Consider the following 20,812-nt stretch of genomic DNA (forward strand, 5'->3'; position numbering starts at 1 on the left):
GTTTCTCATGTGTACCGGACCGAGCGCTTGGTGACTCGAGCGAGGCCTATGCCCAGCACTTGTTGTCACCACCCATATGCACACCCTGGTTACCACCCAGTTTTGACCAGATTTTATGCCGCCCTGTGATACGCCCACTATGTCCGAGCATGCAGTAGGCTAAGAAACACGCTCCGAGCGAAGTTGTATCTGAGCAAGTAAATCAGAACAACCTCCATTATACCATATGCCATAATGCCCATTACATAATATACCACACACCGTATTGCTTATTACACATTAGGCCAAACACCATAATGCCCCTTACATATTATGCCACACAAATGGGTTTACCTGCATGCTTGTTGCCAAGAGTTACATGCTCCTTGCTACAGGGGGTTACATACTCATTGCCACAGGTATTACATGCTATTACATGGGGGGGGACGGAGACATAGACAAAGTCCTGGGACATAACAAGGGTATAATCGGGGGTAACTCTCAGGGTGCATCAGGAATGTCATGTAATAAAATGTTATGTTGTAACAGTCACGTTACCCCATTACAGTTCTTAGGTACAGATGATCTTAGTATACGGGAAGGAGGGAATGACAGAGGAAGAATTCCCGGAACTATGGAGAGGGCAGGCAGTGTGCATGGTGGGGAGGCCTGTAGAGAGTCTATTGAAGGGGAGAGGGGAAAGAGGAAGCTAGTAAAGAATTCAAATGGGTCCTGGGGTGAAACTAATCACAATATTAGAGCCATATCTAAAAATAAACATAAATTAAAATGCTTACTGGCTAATGCAAGAAGCTTAGTGAGTAAAATCGGGGAGCTTGAAACGGTGATCAGTAGGGATGACTACGACATCATTAGTTTTACAGAAACATGGTGTAATGGATCCGATACGATTTGCCGGCGGTCGGGATCCCAGTGGTCGGAATCCCGACACTGGAATCCCGACCGCCGAAATCCCGACAAGGGGGGGACATGGATCGCCCCCCCTTGCGGGCTCGCTGCGCTCGCCACGCAGCGGGCCCGGTGCCTCGCTACGCTCGGCACGCTATTTTATTCTCCCTCTATGGGTGTCGTGGACACCCACAGAGGGAGAAAGTTTCGGGATTTCGGCGGTCGGGATTCCAGTGTCGGGATTCCGACCGCCGAGATCCCGACCGCCGGCAAATTAACTGCATCCCGGTGTAATGAGTCGCATGACTGGGCATTAAACATGGAGGGATATACACTCTACAGGAAAGACAGGGAAAATAGAAGGGGCGGGGGTGTGTGCCTATATGTAAATAATAACTTAACATCATGTGAGAAAAATATGAGCACAGACCTGGAAGACGACAACTCGGAGACAGTGTGGGCAGAGATAACCGACAATAATAAGAAACCAAAAAACAAATTTATAATAGGGGTATGCTATAGGGGTATGCTATAGACCACCAAATATAAATGACCCATCACATACTATATAACACTCCGCAATGCCCATGACATACTATATAACACACTGCAATGCCCATGACATACTATATAACACTCCGCAATGTAATGCCCATGACATACTATATAACACTCCGCAATGCCCATGACATACTATATAACACTCTGCAATGCCCATGACATACTATATAACACACTAACACACACTTTTCAAACACAAAAGTAATTGAACAATTAGGGAATAGTGATCACAATATGGTTTCACTGGAAATCAACTTCAGTAAATTACATCAAAAAGAATCTGCAAAAATACTAAACTTCAGAAAAGCGAACTTTGAATTATTCAGGGAAGCCCTAACAGGAATTGGGTGGGAAACGGTTATGGAAGGAAAAAATGCAGAGGAAAAGGTGCTTGATTCACTAACTATTGAATACATTCCTAAAGTAACTAAAGGTAAATTCAACAAAAAAAAGCCACCATGGTTGGACAAAGAAGTAAGGTCAGCTATCAACAATAAAACCAGAGCCTTTAAATTCTATAAAAATAACTTGAATGAGGAGGCGTTCGCAAAATACAAAGAATCAAACAAAACTTGTAAAGGGGTAATCAAAGCAGCTAAAATATTATATGAAGAGTGCATAGCCACTGAAAGCAAAACCAACCCAAAGAAGTTTTTTAAATACATAAATAGTAAACGTTTAATTAAGGAAAACATAGGCCCACTAACTGATACTAGTGGAAAAAGTGTTACTGAGGACAAGGGAAAAGCAAAACTGTTAAATGAGTTCTTCTCATCAGTATTTACTAAGGGAGAGCAGACTGTGGAACGAACATTTACCACAAACGGGACAAATAAGCCAGATCTCATTGTGGATTTCACGCCGAAAGAAATAATACTGAGGCTAAGCAAACTCAAAACAAATAAGTCACCAGGGCCAGATGGGATTCATCCGAGGGTATTAATGGAATTAAGGGATGAACTAGCTACCCCCCTACATTATATCTTTAGCAAGTCACTATCGTCAGGTATAGTACCAAAAGATTGGAGAATAGCAGAGGTAGTGCCAATATTCAAAAAAGGAAGATCCAGCTAATTACAGACCCGTTAGTTTAACATCAATTGTGGGTAAACTATTTGAAGGATTTTTAAGGGATGGTATCCAGGAATATTTAGATCATCACCGTCTACTCAGTACTAACCAACATGGGTTCGTGAAAAATCGTTCATGCCAAACTAATCTACTAGGGTTCTATGAAGAGGTTAGCAAAAACCTCGATAATGGAAATGCTGTAGATGTGATTTTCCTAGATTTCGCTAAAGCATTTGATACTGTCCCACACAAGAGATTGATTAATAAAATGGAGAACCTAGGATTGGGTGAAAATATCTGCAGATGGGTAGGGAATTGGCTATGTAATAGAGAACAAAGAGTGGTTGTGAATGGTGCCGTATCAGATATGATACCGGTACTAAGTGGAGTGCCCCAGGGTTCGGTTTTGGGGCCCATTTTGTTTAACATTTTTATTAACAATATTGGGATAGGGTTACTCAGCAATGTATCCATCTTTGCGGACGATACAAAACTTAGCAAAGTCATCAAATCACCAGAAGATGTCACCATGCTTCAAAATGATCTTGCAATTCTAGATGAGTGGGCAAAAAAATGGAAGATGAGGTTCAATGTAGATAAATGTAAGGTTATGCACCTTGGGAGACACAACCAGTGTGCAAGTTACAACCTTAGCGGAGAGGAACTGGGTAATTCCATACTTGAAAAGGATCTAGGAGTCCAAATAGACAGCAATCTAGGATGTAGTGCCCATTGTAATGTAGCTACAAAAAAGGCCAACACAATTCTGGCATGTATTAAGAGTGGAATGGAAACTAGGGACTCAAGGGTAATTATGCCACTGTATAAATCATTGGTGAGACCTCACCTTGAGTACGGAGTACAGTTCTGGGCCCCACACTATAAAAAGGACATCATAGAATTAGAAAAAGTCCAAAGGCGAGCAACAAAGCTTATTAGGGGAATGGAGAATTTAAGCTACGGGGAGAGATTAAGCAATTTGGGACTATTTACATTAGAAAAGAGACGTTTAAGGGGGGACATGCTCAACATGTACAAGTATATCAAGGGCCAATATAAGGAACTGTCACACACCCTATTTTCTACTAGAAAGGAATCTAGGACGCGAGGGCATGAGTATAGATTAGAAGAAAAAAGATTTCATTCAGCTAGTAGAAAGAATTTCTTTACGGTCAGAACAGTCAAACTCTGGAACTCTCTTCCCAGAGAGGTGGTAACGGCTGGCTCATTAAATGCGTTCAAGGCAAAGTTGGACAAACATTTACTGGAGAAAAACATCCATGGGTACAAATAAGAAATATAATTTGTCTGTAAAATACCAGAACCTACCAAATCAGCAATGGATATCTATACCAGGTTGAACTAGATGGACGCAAGTCTTTTTTCAGCCTTACCTACTATGTAACTATATGTAACATTGCCAGGGGTAGTTACATGCTAATTGCCCAGGGGGATTACTTGCTCATTTCCGTAATCTGTCACCTGTCAAGAGTGGGGCTAAAGTGAGATGGGAAAGTGTGAGGACCAGAGAGACAGAGGAGACTTGGAGCAGAGAGAGATGAATTGGTGAGAGAGGGTTGAGAAAAAAGGGTACAGGGAGAGAGGCAGAGGGGAGAGGGTGAGAAAGGGATTAGATGGGGGAGCACAGAATGGAGAAAAAAGGGGAAAGAGACTGGGGTGAGAAGACAAATAAAGAGGCAGGGTGTGACGAACCTTCGGATGCCCCACCCCAGTTCGTCAGTGGGTAGCCCCCCTAAAGGCCTACCGTGCTTGCACCCCAACACAGGGGGGCAGGCACCCAGCTATTCCTAAACAGTGCCCAGTGACTACCAGACCTTTGCAGGCCTGAGACTGCCACGCTGGAGGCAGAACTGTACTATTTCTCTAAGGGTGTCTGAATCCAGCAGGAGATGCCTTATTTCATCCCCCCTCTCTCCTACAGGAAGCATCAGCCAGCTGAATAGACTGAGACCTTACAATCCACAATATGGTCTGTTTTGACTTCACACCTGGGCCGCCCCCTTATCAGCAATGGTTCCTGGCCTTTTGTTCTCCCCGGGGACTTGTTATAGACTGGCCGGCACCAGACCTGCAGGGGGCCAGAGAGTCCCAGAGAACAACCAGTTTCCAGGGCTCCAGCCGCAGCCAATCCCTACACAGGACTCAGGGGCATTTACATCTCAGGATTCAAGCAACGACCAATCCGGTCGCAGAACTCAAGGATAAAAGGGGCTGAAACAGCAGCTCTGGGTGCTACTTTCTGCATCCATCCAGGATCCCTGACCCGGCGAGGCAGGATCCCAGGGGAGGAAACTGAGGTCCCTCCAGACCCCACCAGAACACCAGCAGTGGGCAGTCGGCCCTGGCGCAGTGGACCCCATACCACAGCCAGCGGTTGCATCCAGCGTGCCAGCACCCCGACGGCACCTACAGGCCAAGCGGCTGGGATTCATCACCTGCAGGACCGGCAGCGAGCATCGGCCCTGGCGCAGTGGATCCCATACCACAGCCAGCGGTTGCATCCAGCGTGCCAGCACCCCGACGGCACCCACAGGCCAAGCGGCTGGGATTCATCACCTGCAGGACCGGCAGCGGGCATCGGCCCTGGCTCAGTGGAGCCCGTACCTCCGCCGGGGTTTTGCATTCCCCCCTCACCGAGGCTCCACCAGCCTCAGCTCAGAGACTGCCCAAGGTGACTATTGACTGTGGAAGGGAAGGGGAGGTGTTCACCTTTGTGTGGTTCTGATATAGTTAGTTAGTGTGTGCTGTGTATATTGTAGGCTACTTGTATTGTGTAGTATTAGTGGTGGGGTTATGGTTTTCATATCTATTGATAATATGAAATAAAGGTGCGTCTTGTACCTTCGCTATTGTAGCCTTACTGTGTGATCCGCGAACCGAAGTTCTCCCGGGACTGTGCAATGCTGTAAACACTGCCTTTCTCAAGGCGGATACCAGCGCTAGGTCCCTACGTGCACCCATGAGCCCGGGAGTCTTCACAATTGGTGGCAAGCAGTGGGGATCACACAGTCCTGTACACCAGGCAGAACCAGGGGCCCGTATCGTTATACGGCCAGGTTCTGTTGGCACAATAGCCCATAACCTGATAGTATAGAACCACACAGGGAGGAACACGTAAGCCAAACCCTAAGCAGGCTAAAATGCAGGAGAATGAGGAGCAGCGGGCTCGACAGGAGCGCGAACATCCCTACCGGAGGGCCCGCAAGCCAGAGCTGCAGGTATTATGCCAGTCCAAAGACATCGCCTTTGTGGATACGGACACCCGGGAAGTCCTCATTGGTCGGCTCGGTGAGTGGGTACGCACACATCCGGCCGGCCCCGACGACGAGACTGCCACAAGCCCTGCGGAGGACTCCGGCACGGGGACCTCTGCACAGCCGGCGATGGATACCCTCCCGGCCCAACTCCTTGCAGCGTTGGACACGCTGGGACACCGGGGGCCCCGCCTAGGGTTCCGGGATGTGCCTCCATTCCGGGAGGCCGAGACGGACATTGACACGCACCTCCAGATGTTTGAGAACCTGATGGGAGTCCACCGGGTAGGTCCAGAGGACTGGCCCAAGTACCTAGGGCCGAGCCTGACCGGGAAGGCCCTGGAAGCCTACCAAGGACTCAGTGTACAGGCCTGTGGGAACTATGCCGAGCTGAAGAAGGCACTACTGGCCCGGTTCCAGATCACTGCTGAAACCTACCGCCAGCGCTTCCGAAGTATTAGGAAGAAGGAAGGTAGCTCCTACGTGGAGTATGGCTCACAGCTGCAGAGCCTCTACCGAAAGTGGACTGAAGGGAAGCAGGCGGCCAGCGCTGGGCAGATTGCGGATCTGATGGTAATGGAACAATTATTGGCCCAATTACCCGTGGACCTCCGGGAGTGGGTGGCGAATCGCGACCCCATCAGCCCGGGGAAGGCCGCCAGCCTAGCCGACGAATTCCTGGCTAACCGCTCGGGATGGAGGAACACGCTCTCTACCCCCTCCACCGGGCTACGGCGAGCCATTCAGGGCTCCCCGCCAGGGAAGCCCCCTACCAAACCCTTGGTCCCACGGTGGGAGCCCCCGAGAGCCCCGGCAGCCAACTTCCCACCACCCATTCCCAGGTCCCGAACCCCAATTGGACCTTGGGACTGCTTCCGCTGTGGACAGCCGGGGCACCTGCAGAGGAACTGCCCCCGGGGTCAAGACCGCCCCACCCCCGTAGCCCTGGTCTACGGGCAGCAGGCAAAGGGGCCCGGTAAATAGGAGGAGGACCTATATACCGATGGGGATGAGGACAATGAGGGGGTCTATGCCGTTGACCTGGTAGGCGACCCGGGGGCACCTGCCCCGAAAAACATGCGGGGACACATGCAGCCAGTATGGGTCGAGGGACGGGAAGTAACTGGACTCAGAGACTCTGGAGCTTCTCTAACCCTGGTGGAGCCCGACCTTATCCCTCCCGGCCTCCTTCTGCAACAACAGCGAGTGACCATCCGCACCGCAGGAGGCCAGGAGCGGGACATTCCTGTAGCCCGGGTTCGAATGGACTGGAAGGCCGGGCAAGGAACCATAGAAGTGGGCGTGCTCAGCGGACTGCCCGCCAAGGTCATTTTAGGTAACGACCTTGGGCAAGGACTCGTGACCCATTTTGTGCAACCCGTTACCAGAAGCCAAACTCGGGGAGTAGGGAGGGGAGACCCGAGCCCCCGACTACGGATCCCGACACCAACCCAGGCGCCGTCCTGGCGTGCAACCCTGGAACAAGGCCCCGGTCCTGAGAGGGTGAGTGAACCAAGTAACCATGACCTCCCGACTGTACCTGACTTGGGGGAGGGCGACCGAGAGAAGTTTAGGAAGGCCCAGGCTACGGATCCCTCATTGACCGAGTTGCGCCGGGCCGCCGAACAGGGGGGCCTGGACCGGGGAGGGAATCGTATAGTCTGGGAAAAGGGGCTGCTGTATAGGATAGTCCCCGTAAGGCCTGACCTGGGCCCGGCACCTCACCCAAACAACTGATAGTCCCCGCAGCCTATAGACCAGAGCTCCTAGCCCTGGCCCATGACATCCCGGCCGCCGGCCACCTGGGCACCCGTAAAACACGGAACCGGCTAGTGAAGAACTTCTTCTGGCCGGGGGTGTCACGTGCGGTAAAAGAGTACCGCGCCTCTTGTGACACCTGCCAGCGGTTAGCCGGCGCCCCAACCAAAGCCCCCTTGTTGCCCATGCCCATCATAGAGGAGCCATTCAGAAGGGTAGCGATAGACCTTGTAGGCCCCCTTAAGGTGCCCAGTCGGTCCGGCAAAAAGTACATCCTCACTCTGGTAGATGTGGCCACCCGGTACCCTGAGGCAGTGGCTCTCGCCTCCATAGATGCGGAGCACGTGGTACAGGCCCTTGTGGACATCTTCAGCAGAGTGGGGTACCCCCAGGAGGTGCTCACAGACCAGGGATCCCAATTTCAGGGAGAGCTAGTGAAGACCCTGTGGGAGAAGTGGGGGGTGAGGGCTCTCCGGACCACCGCTTACCACCCCTTACCACCCCCAAACCAATGGGTTGTGTGAACGGTTCAACGGGACCCTCAAGTCCCTGCTCAAAGCATACGTCCACTCAGAGGGGAAGGACTGGGAGAAGGCGCTGCCGCAACTCCTGTTTGCCTACCGAGAGGTGGCGCAAGAGTCTACCGGCTACTCCCCCTTTGAGCTGTTGTATGGCCACTCAGTACGGGGACCCCTCGACCTAGTCAAGGAAGGGTGGGAAGGGACCTTCCGAGACCCAGAACAGCCGGTTCTGCAGTACGTTGAACAACTGCAGGCGCGACTGAAGCGGGTGATGGGCTTAGCCAGAGAGAACCTAGTCCAGGCCCAGGACAAACAAAAAGGATGGTATGACCAGCATGCTCGCCTCCGGGAAATGGTCCCGGGGCAGAAAGTGATGGTCCTAATACCTGTGAAGCATAACAAGCTCCAGGCCACCTGGGCAGGTCCCTACACCGTCATGGAGAGAAAAGGTCCCGTCTCTTACCTAGTATCCCTAGACAAAGGGGGCCGGCAATGCCGCATCTTCCACATAAACCGGCTTAAGGGGTACGTGGAGAGGCACCTAGGGGCGATGGTGGTGTGCTGCCCACCCATGGGTGAGACCGAGCTAGACCCCCTCCCTGACCTGCTAGAGGTAGCTCGACAAAACCAGGGCATTGAGGCAGTGCAGATAGGCGCCCAGCTGGAACCCCAACAGCAGCAGGAACTGGGGGAGGTGCTCCGGGAGCATGAAGCCCAGTTCACCTGCCGTCCGGGCTGCACCCCACTGGCCACCCACAATGTAGACACCGGGGAGGCCAAACCTTGCCGACAGGCGGCGTACAGAATAACCCCGGAAGTATTGAGACAGGTCCGGGCCGAAATAGAAGAGATGCTGCAACTTGGAGTAATAGTCCCCTCCCGTAGCTCCTGGGCAGCCGGGGTGGTGCTGGTGCCGAAGAAAGATGGTACCACCCGGTTCTGCGTGGATTACCGGAAGCTCAATGAGGTAACGGTGACCGATGCATATCCCATGCCACGAATGGATGAGCTGTTGGACAGATTAGGTGGGGCCCACTATGTGTCAACCCTGGATTTGAGCAAAGGGTATTGGCAAATACCCCTATCCAGCGGAGCACAGGAGCGCTCTGCATTCACCACCCCCTGTGGCCTCTTCGAATTCACGATGCTGCCATTTGGGATGAAGAATGCCCCTGCCACCTTCCAGCGCACAGTGGATAACATGCTGGAGGGGTGCCAGGAGTTTGCCCATGCCTACCTGGACGACATAGCTATCTTTAGTGACAGCTGGGAGGAGCATCTGACTCAAGTTAGGGAGGTGCTGACCCGGATCCAGCGAGCCGGGTTCACCATCCGCCCCGACAAGTGCCACATGGGAATGGCTGAGGTCCAATACCTAGGACACCGAGTGGGAAGCGGGCAGCTGCGCCCGGAGCCCGCTAAAGTAGAGGCCATTCTAAACTGGCCCCGGCCTTCTTCCCAGAAGCAGGTCCGCGCCTTCCTGGGGACTGCTGGGTACTACCGGAAGTTTGTACCCCAATACAGTACCATAGCCCAGCCCCTGACCGACTTGACTAAAAAGAAACATGCCAAACAGATAGCGTGGACAGCCCCCTGTGACCATGCCTTCTCCCAACTCAAATTGGCCCTAGCCAGCTCCCCCGTGCTAGCCACCCCCGACTTTGACAAACGGTTCCTGGTTCAAACCGATGCCTCAGACCATGGGCTGGGGGCCGTCTTAAGCCAAGTAGGGGCAGATGGCCGAGACCACCCCATAGTGTACCTGTCCCGGAAACTGGTGGAGCGAGAGAAGGCCTATGCCACCATCGAAAAGGTATGCCTGGCCATTGTGTGGGCCCTAAAGAAGCTCCAACCATATCTTTATGGGAAGGAGTTCACTGTCCTGACCGACCACAACCCCCTGAGCTGGCTTCAAAAAACGTCTGGAGAGAACGGGAGGCTACTACGGTGGAGCCTTGCCCTCCAAGCTTATAATTTTTCTATTTCTCACAAAAAGGGGAAGGACCACGCCAATGCGGATGGACTGTCCCGACAGGAGGAGCCGGATCCCGCTCCCAGGAAACCACTGGCCCCGATCCTCCCGACTGGCCCTGATCCAAGAGCCAGCCCCTCCGACCGGGTTTAGGAAGGGGGAGGAATATGACGAACCTTCGGATGCCCCACCCCAGTTCGTCAGTGGGTAGCCCCCCTAAAGGCCTACCGTGCTTGCACCCCAACACAGGGGGGCAGGCACCCAGCTATTCCTAAACAGCGCCCAGTGACTACCAGACCTTTGCAGGCCTGAGACTGCCACGCTGGAGGCAGAACTGTACTATTTCTCTAAGGGTGTCTGAATCCAGCAGGAGATGCCTTATTTCATCCCCCCTCTCTCCTACAGGAAGCATCAGCCAGCTGAATAGACTGAGACCTTACAATCCACAATATGGTCTGTTTTGACTTCACACCTGGGCCGCCCCCTTATCAGCAATGGTTCCTGGCCTTTTGTTCTCCCTGGGGACTTGTTATAGACTGGCCGGCACCAGACCTGCAGGGGGCCAGAGAGTCCCAGAGAACAACCAGTTTCCAGGGCTCCAGCCGCAGCCAATCCCTACACAGGACTCAGGGGCATTTACATCTCAGGATTCAAGCAACGACCAATCCGGTCGCAGAACTCAAGGATAAAAGGGGCTGAAACAGCAGCTCTGGGTGCTACTTTCTGCATCCATCCAGGATCCCTGACCCGGCGAGGCAGGATCCCAGGGGAGGAAACTGAGGTCCCTCCAGACCCCACCAGAACACCAGCAGTGGGCAGTCGGCCCTGGCGCAGTGGACCCCATACCACAGCCAGCGGTTGCATCCAGCGTGCCAGCACCCCGACGGCACCCACAGGCCAAGCGGCTGGGATTCATCACCTGCAGGACCGGCAGCGAGCATCGGCCCTGGCGCAGTGGATCCTATACCACAGCCAGCGATTGCATCCAGCGTGCCAGCACCCCGACGGCACCCACAGGCCAAGCGGCTGGGATTCATCACCTGCAGGACCGGCAGCGGGCATCGGCCCTGGCTCAGTGGAGCCCGTACCTCCGCCGGGGTTTTGCATTTCTCCCTCACCGAGGCTCCACCAGCCTCAGCTCAGAGACTGCCCAAGGTGACTATTGACTGTGGAAGGGAAGGGGAGGTGTTCACCTTTGTGTGGTTCTGATATAGTTAGTTAGTGTGTGCTGTGTATATTGTAGGCTACTTGTATTGTGTAGTATTAGTGGTGGGGTTATGGTTTTCATATCTATTGATAATATGAAATAAAGGTGCGTCTTGTACCTTCGCTGTTGTGGCCTTACTGTGTGATCCGCGAACCGAAGTTCTCCCGGGACTGTGCAATGCTGTAAACACTGCCTTTCTCAAGGCGGATACGAGCGCTAGGTCCCTACGTGCACCCATGAGCCCGGGAGTCTTCACACAGGGGGAGAGAGAAAAAGAGGAGATGGGTGTATGGAGGGGAAAGGCAGGGGTGGGGAAAACAGGGAGTAGGGGGAGAGCCTAATTAACCCCTTCTGCACCTGCATCCCCCTCCCTAACCAACATTAAAAGCTGTGTACCTTCAGCTTGGAGATCTGCTCCCCCGCTGATCACCACCACCGCCAGTCCTGCCTCCTGTACAGCAGTAGTCGGGCCTCCTGCTTACAGTTGCCAGGCCTCCTTATGCGCTTCCGGGTCTCTTCACCTGTTGATTGATGCCGCTGGGCCTCATGCTCTGCCACAGGTCTCCTTCTCCTCCTATGACTTCTGCTGGGCGCCCTGCATTGCCGCAGCGGGGCCTCCTGCTTCACGCAATCATGATGCCACAGGGTCTCCTGCTCCGCCACAGGCCTGCTTCTTCCACATCGACGCTGCCAGGCCTCATGCTGCCCTGCGCACTGGCACTGACTCCCTGGTGCAGCCTGTATATTCAACCCAGCGCTGGGTTTCCTTCTGCGCTGCTGCCCACAGTCCCCAGCTCCAGCTAATTCTACATTAACTCCTTGGGCCCCGGTGCAGTGCACTGGCAGTAGTTCCTCCCCTGTGTTCCTCCTCTCTATGTCCAGTATCTGTCCCCCCTCCTCTCTGTGCCCAGCATCTGTCCCCCTTTCTCTATGCCTATCATCTGTCCTCCTCCTCTGTATGCCCATCATCTGTCCCCCCTCTTCATGCCCAGCATCTGTCCCCCCCTCTCTATGTCTATGATTAGAAGGAACAATCACATGTGAAAGTGTATAGGTATACTTACAACATGGCTGACCAGGAAGTGTAAATTTCAGTGTGTTCCGCATTTTTCTGCCGACATCTCTGCTCTTTTATAGCACAAACATGGGCCTCATTATACCAGTATATGGAGGTACAATAGCCAGCGGCCAGGTCCGGATTAACAATGGACCTGATGGAGCTACATCTCCAGGCCCACTCTCCAAATAGGCCCATTTTGTAGCTGAGGGCCAGGGCTTTCCAACGAGCCTGGCCCCGCATTGCTAGCCCCTGGAAACCAGAGGGTTTGCCTGGTATGCCAGGCAAAGCTGGAACGTTTTCCCCGTAGGATAACATGGGTGAATTTTGACTAAATCCGTGTGCCATAGTGTGAATTTTGGCTCAATCGGTGTGAATTTTGGTGGCATAATGTGTAAGAGGCAAGTACAGCATAAGGGGGCTACTATTGTGTTGCATAATTTGTACAGATGGCCGACACGGGGGTGCGCGTGCACAAGACATTCACGCACCCCATGGCAACGGAGCTTCCCCCAGGTCCCCGCAGCCTCCCCCGCCGCCGGTCCCCTTCGCTGCCTGACCCCCCCTAACCCTGGTCGTCTCCCTGAAGTGGAGACAGGCAGGATGCCACTGCTCCGCCGGCGGAGGATTGGGACGCGCGTGAGACGCACATGCTTCCCAGTTCAGTGTAGCCCCTGTCTGCCGGCGCTTGCCAGAGGGGAGGCTCTGGCGAGCCCCGGCCAAAGATGACAGGGGCTACATCTGTATAAGGGGTATATGGTGTGGTAAACTTAGGTGACCACATAAAAGGTGCTGAAATGTTGGCTACCAAGTTTCAGCTTTCAGTATTTTTTTTATGCCTGGAGTTCCGCCTCACCCCGCAAGTATCTTAGGACATCGGCGTCCTGCGGGTGCACCTTTGTTGGGCACCCGGTAATATATCTCCCTGCATTTTTCCTATGCCAGCCCCCTGCCTTTTCCAGGCATATATAATTAGTTGAAAGTATTTACACAAATAGAGACACACCCATGAGCAGACCGCCCAACCAGAACACTGGTCACGCCCCCCACATTATTAGGTGCTGACTACAACCCCTATTATTGCGCATAATAGGCCCTTGATAATTTCAGCTCCAGGTCCATTTAGACCTCAATCTGGCACTGCCAGCGGCAACACATTGCTCTGGAATATGAAAGCCACACATATATATAAGAGATACTGAGGGTGTTAGCAGTGGTTTATGTTCAGAGTCAGCACAGCTATGAGACATTCCTTCTGTCACCTGCTGTGAATATGGACTAGCTCATGTTTCCTTATTGTATGGTAGAGTATTTCCTTGTATTGTTCTAATAAATCATACAGGCATTTCTTCTGTATTTTTATTGTTTGTAGAAAATAATTGCGGACCGGTCTGATTTCCACCAACAACTGAAGAAGAAAGGAGTGAACGTCCCTCCCCTTTACGCATCGGAAATCTCCCATGTTAAGCAGTCGTCAACGGCAACAAGAAGGAAAGCCCTGTGAATTACATCGGCTGAGCACTGTGCCAACATGATACTCGCAGTCCACTTTCTGGTGTTTTTAATAAAGTTGGTTTTGTTTATTGTGACTTGTGTGCTGGGCCGATTTTCCATTGGGACCACTACTTTCTATATATGCCCACTCCCCCTTTATAGTGGAACCTACAAAAAATCCTGACTGTCTCATGAAAATTAGAACACTTGGGGGCCCATTCAGACTCGCTCAGGTCTGAATTCGTCCCCGTCCCCAATGGTGGGGGTCTGCACATGCACATGTGCAAACACCCCGAGCTAATGATTTTATCATCTGTGTGGGCGCATGTGAGCAGATGTGTAAGCCTACACATATATTTGCAGTAAAGAAAAAGGAAATGTGCCAGCGCTGGCTGAACAATTAGAAAGACCAGAGGGTATCTCAAAAAATGTAACAATTTATTATAGACATATAAAAACAATCAAGAAAAATAATAAAACACACATTAAATAAAATAAAATAAAAATGAGCACAGGATGCTTTTGCTAATTGAATTGCGGAGCTCCACAGGTGTGGAATTCTTGTGAAATAAAGTTATAGTTAAATTACCATCTGTTGTTCTCTGGTGTAAGGGTTGTGGACACCAGGAAAGGAGTGATGATGAAGTCCCATGTGTTGGTTCCCTGATTAGGGATACAGGCAATTCTCCCTATTTGGCGTCTTCTCCTTTGTACTGGATAATTAGGAATTAGGCTTGAATCCCCAAACGATTTGTAATCCAAATGAATTTTAGGAGATGATGGACGTCTGTGGGAGAAGGGGCATCACTTGTAAAGATGAGAGATGGTCTTTCTTTCAAATAGCTCAACCCGTTTCCCCACAGCACGAGGAGGATACATGGTATGGTGCAGGGCCAATCATATCACATTACTGGAAATGACTGCAACCTCCACTCTTTCCCTCGGCATCAGATGCCATTAGGATGTAGGAGGAAGCTGATTGTAGCGGTATGTGATACTGTGCAGTCAGGTTGTACTGTGAGGAGACAACATTGAGGAGAGGAAAGGGCCGTGCACGGTGCACTGGAGTTGTATAGACTCTGCTCCTGCTGTTGCTGCCCGTGCCCGGCCCAAACCATAAACATCCTTGGCCTCTTGCCAGAGATGTCTCCTCCCCAAACCTGCGGTGGCACTAGTGCAGTGTAAAAGGGGATGATCGCGGTCGCAGACTGTGCGGATTACTCACCGCCGACACTGGCACTGTAGTGCAGACCATGCCATGGAGGGAAGAGGGGAGTCCTGAGTCACGGCACAGCTAAGAGAGCCGCTGCGGAGCTTCCTCCATTCTTGCGAGATAATGAGATCATCAGTTCTGACTCTCCCATGACTCTGTTATAGTCAGCAACTCTGGAGCCAGGCAAAGTCACACACTGTGTGTGTGCGTGTGTTCGTGTGTAGGCCCCGGTGACAGTAGCACGACCGGAAGGGGAGACACTGGTCAGGCAGTGCAGTAACTAAAGAGAGTGCAGAGGATAGCCCCAACGGGGCCCCCGGGCCCCCTAGCAGCTGCATCCCCTGCACCGCCACTGCCCCTCACCCTGCTTGTATTATGCCCTTGCCCCCCACCCTGCTTGAATTATTTCCTCCCCCCTCACCCTGCTTGTACCTACAACAATCAGACTATTGCTGCTCATACATATGTCAGATATTGCATATGTCATTTATCGAATAGCATGAGCAATCGCATGTGGTTTTTAACCACATGCGATTGCTCGAATGCAATCAGCTGCAGAAACGGGGCAGGGATGGGGAGCGGGGCAGTGATGGGGACCGGAGCAGCCGGTGGCGGACGAGGAGTGGGGGCCGGTACCTTAGCAGGAGCTGGGGACCGGAGAGGTGGAGCTTTTAGGCGGCGGGACTCGGCGGCGGCAGCAGATGACTTGAAAAACTGGACGGCCCTCTGATTGGCTGAGGCCGCTGAGAGTGAGAGCTCTCTCAGCCAATGAGTGGCCGCCTGAATGTGAGGCCACTCATTGGCTGAGAGAGCTCTCAGTCTCAGCGGCCTTGGCCAATCAGAGTATTTCAAAGTCATATGCTGCCGCTGCTGAGTCCCCCCGCCTGACAGCTCCGGTCCCCAGCCAGTTAGTACCCCGCAGCACCCGATGTTCATCACAAATGGCATGCGACATCGGGTGCTGCACTGGGCACCACTTGATGCGATCAGATGCAATGGGACATCGCAAGTGTATGGGCAGCATAAAAGTGAACTTAAATCTGAAGACCCTTAATCTGGGCATATTCTATGGCGACCTCCCCACTGAGAAGTCACCTGCGATCCCCCCCCCCCCTTGAGCCAACGCAACCTTCCTGGCAGGATTGCATGCCATAAATTGCACATGATCCCAGCCAAGCCTCACAAGCAATCCTAATGATTGTGTCTGCAGGTGGTGCGACTCACAGGCTCCGGAGCTATGCGCACAGGACAAGGTATCGCATCCACCTGCTATCAATCACCTGCAATTTGGGCTCTTTTCATGTGTTTGATCTCTGATTGAGGAACGCTCTGCATATAATGTGTTAAGTCTGTAACTTATTTTATATCAAACCTTCATGAAGGAGGACACAGGAAGTTCAGCATGCTTCTTTACTCATAAACTGCAGGGCAGGAACTACATACATTACAGGTATTCATACGCCAACTTACACACAAGAAATTAAGATCTGTTATATCCTTCCACGGGATACTTACACAGCAATAGGAACTATATACACCACACTCCTCCCAACTTAGATACAAGCAGACAAATTGTAAATGTAGCACTACACAAGGTATATGTTACCCCAGAAGGCTACAAATCAAGCCTTTGGGGTGCCTTACGAACTCTGTCTGGGTAACGATGTTTAAATTCCCTAAAGACAGGCTGTTCCACTGAAGTCACACCAGAAGGTTCAGGGTCAGTTGTTGTCACTAGGGGAACCTCTTGTTCAGGTGACTCCATTCTAGGCATAGGAACAGTCTCTGTAGTCAACCCAGAGGGGTATACATTTTCCTCAGTGTCAGGAACAGTCTCTGTACCAGGCCCATGGGGATAAACATAAACCCCTACATCACTAGCTTGACTGTGTCCAGATTCCGACTCACAAGTCATCTGCCTCCTGGCCTCAATTATTTGATCAATGTGTCGACGCCACAATTCCCCTCCAACTTCAATCACATACAATTCATGAATGGACCAGCAAAGTCGATATGTACCCGCTGCCATGGAGATGATGGCCATTCCCAGGGGTGCAGTGGGGCTGTGGATGGTGAATTTTGAACTCCTTGACACCCTTCACATCCTTTTGTCAATGTTTCGATTTGCCCATCGATTCCTGGCCACCACACATAGCTTCTAGCAAGACTCTTCATTTTTACTGTGCCCAGATGCCCCTCATGTAAATTTTCCAACACTCTTTGTCTCAGTTTGGGCGGTATTACCACTCTGGAACCACACAACAGAGTTCCTTGACAGACAGAAAGTTGATCCCTCCTGGCTGAAAAAACGTAATATTGAGCATTGCCATGTTTAGGCCAACCTTTGAGAGTTAATTCCATTACTTTAGATAAGACTGGGTCTTTCCTTGTTTCCCGATTGATCATGTCATTGGTTATAGGTAGCTGTTCTATTAACATATTGTGATAAATGTCCAGGTCATCTTGGTCACTGGCTTCATTGCCTTGGGGCAAGGGAGAACGTGATAGACCATCAGCGTTGCCATGTAGTTTTGTTCCTTTAAACTCAATGTCATATGAGTGTGCACCCAGGAATAATGACCAACGTTGAAGACGAGCAGCAGTCATGACTGGAACTCCCTTTTGGGGGTTAAAAATTGACACCAATGGTTGATGATCAGTTACTAATGTGAACCTTTGTCCGTATAAAAATTGATGAAATTTCTTCACTCCCCACACTAGACTTAAGGCCTCTCGATCAATTTGCGCATAATTCTTTTCTGCTGCAGTCAAGGACCGTGAGGCGAATGCAATTGGTTTCTCACTTCCATCTCTTAGTTGATGTGACAACACTGCTCCAATGCCATATGGTGAGGCATCACATGCCAGTCTGATCGGCAGTGTTGGATCAAAATGAGTAAGGACTTTATCAGATGTAATCAATCTTTTTGTTTCTGCAAAAGCTTCCTCACAGTCTTTTGTCCACTTCCAACGAGCACTTTTCTGTAATAAGGCATTTAGTGGGTGTAGGACTGTGGAGATGTCTGGTAAGAACTTGTGATAATAATTGACTAGACCCAAGTAAGATCTTAGCTGCGACACAGACTGGGGCCGGGGTGCTTGCAGTACTGCTTCAATTTTGTCAGCCGACTTGTGTAGACCCTCTCTATCGATTACATGTCCACAGTAGGAAATGCTTTCTTGGAAAAATGCACATTTGTTTTTCTTTACTCTGAGTCCATACTCCTGTAGTCGATTTAACACTTTCTCCAAATTATTTAGATGGTCCACGTCATCTTTGCCTGTTACAATTATGTCATCCAGGTAACATTGTGTTCCTGGTATTCCTTGTAGGACTATATCCATTGATCTCTGCCATAGTGCTGGGGCTGAAGATAGTCCAAACACAAGATGGTTTTATTGTAATAAGCCTTTGTGTGTGTTGATGGTAAGATATTTCTTGGATGCTTCCTCAATTTCCATCTGTAAGTACGCTTGAGCTAGATCAATTTTGGAAAAGCGGTCACCCCCTGAAAGGGATGCAAAGATGTCCTCTATTTTGGGCAAAGGATACTGTACGGTTCGTAGCACTGGATTTATTGTCGGTTACCTTATGCACCTGGGGTGTTGTATATTTTCTCCCAGAGGCTTTATATGCTTTTGAGCGGTTGGGTGTTTTCCCCGACTGACATGTCCTTTCAATATGGCCTCTTTTCTTACAATTTCGACATACTTTGTCTTTAAACCAGCACTGACTGGCTTCATGTGAGGACTTCCCACAGCAGGCACAGGGCTTTCTCTGATTCCAATGAATTGGAGTGGTAGAACATTCTGGAGCCTTCTGTTGCAATTCTGATGCATCTCTGGTTGCAGTCTCCATTGAAATAGCTATGGATAGTGCACTCTCTAAGGTCAGTTTAGGCTCAGCCAGCAATTTCTTTTGTGTATTTGTACTTATCATCCCACAAACCAATCGGTCTCTTAAGGCATCTGATAACCCTGCTCCAAACTCACAGTGTTCAGATAACTTTCTTAATGCAGCAATGTACTCAGACACACTTTCACTTTCACTTTGATTTCTTCTGTGAAACCTGAATCTTTCAGCAATCACTAATGGTTTAGGATTTAGATGCTTTTGTAAGATGTCCACAATGTCAGTGAATGACTTGGTGGCTGGCTTCTCAGGTGTTACTAAACTCCTCAGTAAACTGTATGTTTTGGCCCCCATCACACTTAGTAAGACTGCTACTTTCTTGTCAGCCTGCACACAGTTAGCATCACAGTACAATTCCACTCTCTCAATATATGTAGCCCAGTCCTCTCAGTCAAAAGCAGCTATTGTGCCAATATATCCTGACATCTTGCCTTAATGTCCTCTTTCCTCTCTTCTGTATAGAAAGAATGATAGAACTCACGTGCTCCTGTATTCAGTGATGGCTGTCTGCATGTGCTGCCCTTTTTCACCCCACAATTGTGTAGAGTCAGTCCTTTGGCATTCTACTGATCACTGGAGCAATACTGAAGAATAGGTTTTATCCTCGTCGCCAGTGTTAAGTCTGTAACTTATTTTATATCAAACCTTCATGAAGGAGGACACAGGAAGTTCAGCATGCTTCTTTGCTCATAAACTGCAGGGCAGGAACTACATACATTACAGGTATTCATACGCCAACTTACACACAAGAAATTAAGATCTGTTATATCCTTCCACGGGATACTTACACAGCAATAGGAACTATATACACCACATAATGTAAGGAAACTGTTTGGGATAACGGGCACCCTTCTATAAATTATATAGATATTATATTAGCATTGGCTGGGGAGATGTGACCGGATCACAGGGCCAGCAACAGAAATCTTGGGGCCAGGAACACTGATATCTCTGGAGCCCCCCGACACCGCATACACATTTTTATTACATTGCATATTAAATGTATTTTTTTATTATTAGAAATAAACAGATAATTAATATTTACTATGCAATATAATAGGGAAGGGCAGATTGTGCGTCGTGTGGTTTTCTGCATTGCATGATGTCACTAAACTCATTAGTACAGGTAGCCAGACAGGTGACCAAGCAGCCATGCTTACAGCACCTGAGTCCCTCATTGGCCCTGATTTATTGATTAGTGTAAAGTACCAATGGCAGGATAGATGGAGACCATCGATGGTGAACTGGAAGAAATCTAGTGACTACCCCCAATATCTGTCAAATAACATGGAGCCTGGACACAGCTTGTATTGTGTATTTGGAAACATGCAAATCTCCTGACCAGAGAGGAGGCCTCAGTACTGCAAGCGCAGGGTTAGCAAGCAGTCACCGAGGAGGAATGTGTGGGATGACGGGCAGCACATTCAGTTTCGTCAAACATAAATGTTGAGGAATGTGGTAAAAGATTTCCTCACTTCCCTATTGCTTACTGCAGTCACTGGCTTACTGTGTTTCAGTGCCGGAATTAGGTGTGTGTGTGTGTGTGTATGGGGGCCTACTTATAAAGTTGTAAATGCGATAAACTGGGTGATTTTATTTACATTCTGGGCCTGATTCAGCTATTTTCTGGGAGTGGCGAGGCCAGTGTATGCCAGAATTAATTACACTGATAGGGGCGAATGTACAGCAAGGAGGTCGGGAAGAGAACCTGTAATATACATGGTGTTGCTGTCAGTAAAGCACACTACTTTCATCTAGGAACCTTGAATCAGTTCATCTTTAACAGAGACCATGGTGATGAGAGGTAACGGAGATGTGTACCTGCTTGGAAGTATAATGATTAATGTTTAAGGTTATTAGTAATGTATAACTTCTAGAAATG

At 50.2% G+C, this 20,812-nt stretch overlaps 1 protein-coding gene across 6 annotated transcripts in view; it reads left to right on the forward strand.

The window, feature by feature from the left end:
• Window positions 1-13,899, forward strand: part of CCDC27 (coiled-coil domain containing 27) — a 66,305-nt gene extending 52,406 nt beyond the window's left edge. For all 6 annotated transcript variants that reach the window (XM_083163112.1, XM_083163114.1, XM_083163113.1 and 3 more), the window contains one exon: window positions 13,683-13,899. In XM_083163112.1, coding sequence (XP_083019238.1) covers window positions 13,683-13,814 — 132 coding nt within the window. In that variant the 3' untranslated portion in view covers window positions 13,815-13,899. The remainder of the gene's footprint in view (window positions 1-13,682) is intronic.
• The last annotated feature ends 6,913 nt before the right edge of the window (window positions 13,900-20,812 follow it).

This window comes from Crinia signifera, chromosome 19 (assembly GCF_055691185.1).
Source record: "Crinia signifera chromosome 19, ASM5569118v1, whole genome shotgun sequence".
NCBI lineage: Eukaryota > Metazoa > Chordata > Amphibia > Anura > Myobatrachidae > Crinia > Crinia signifera.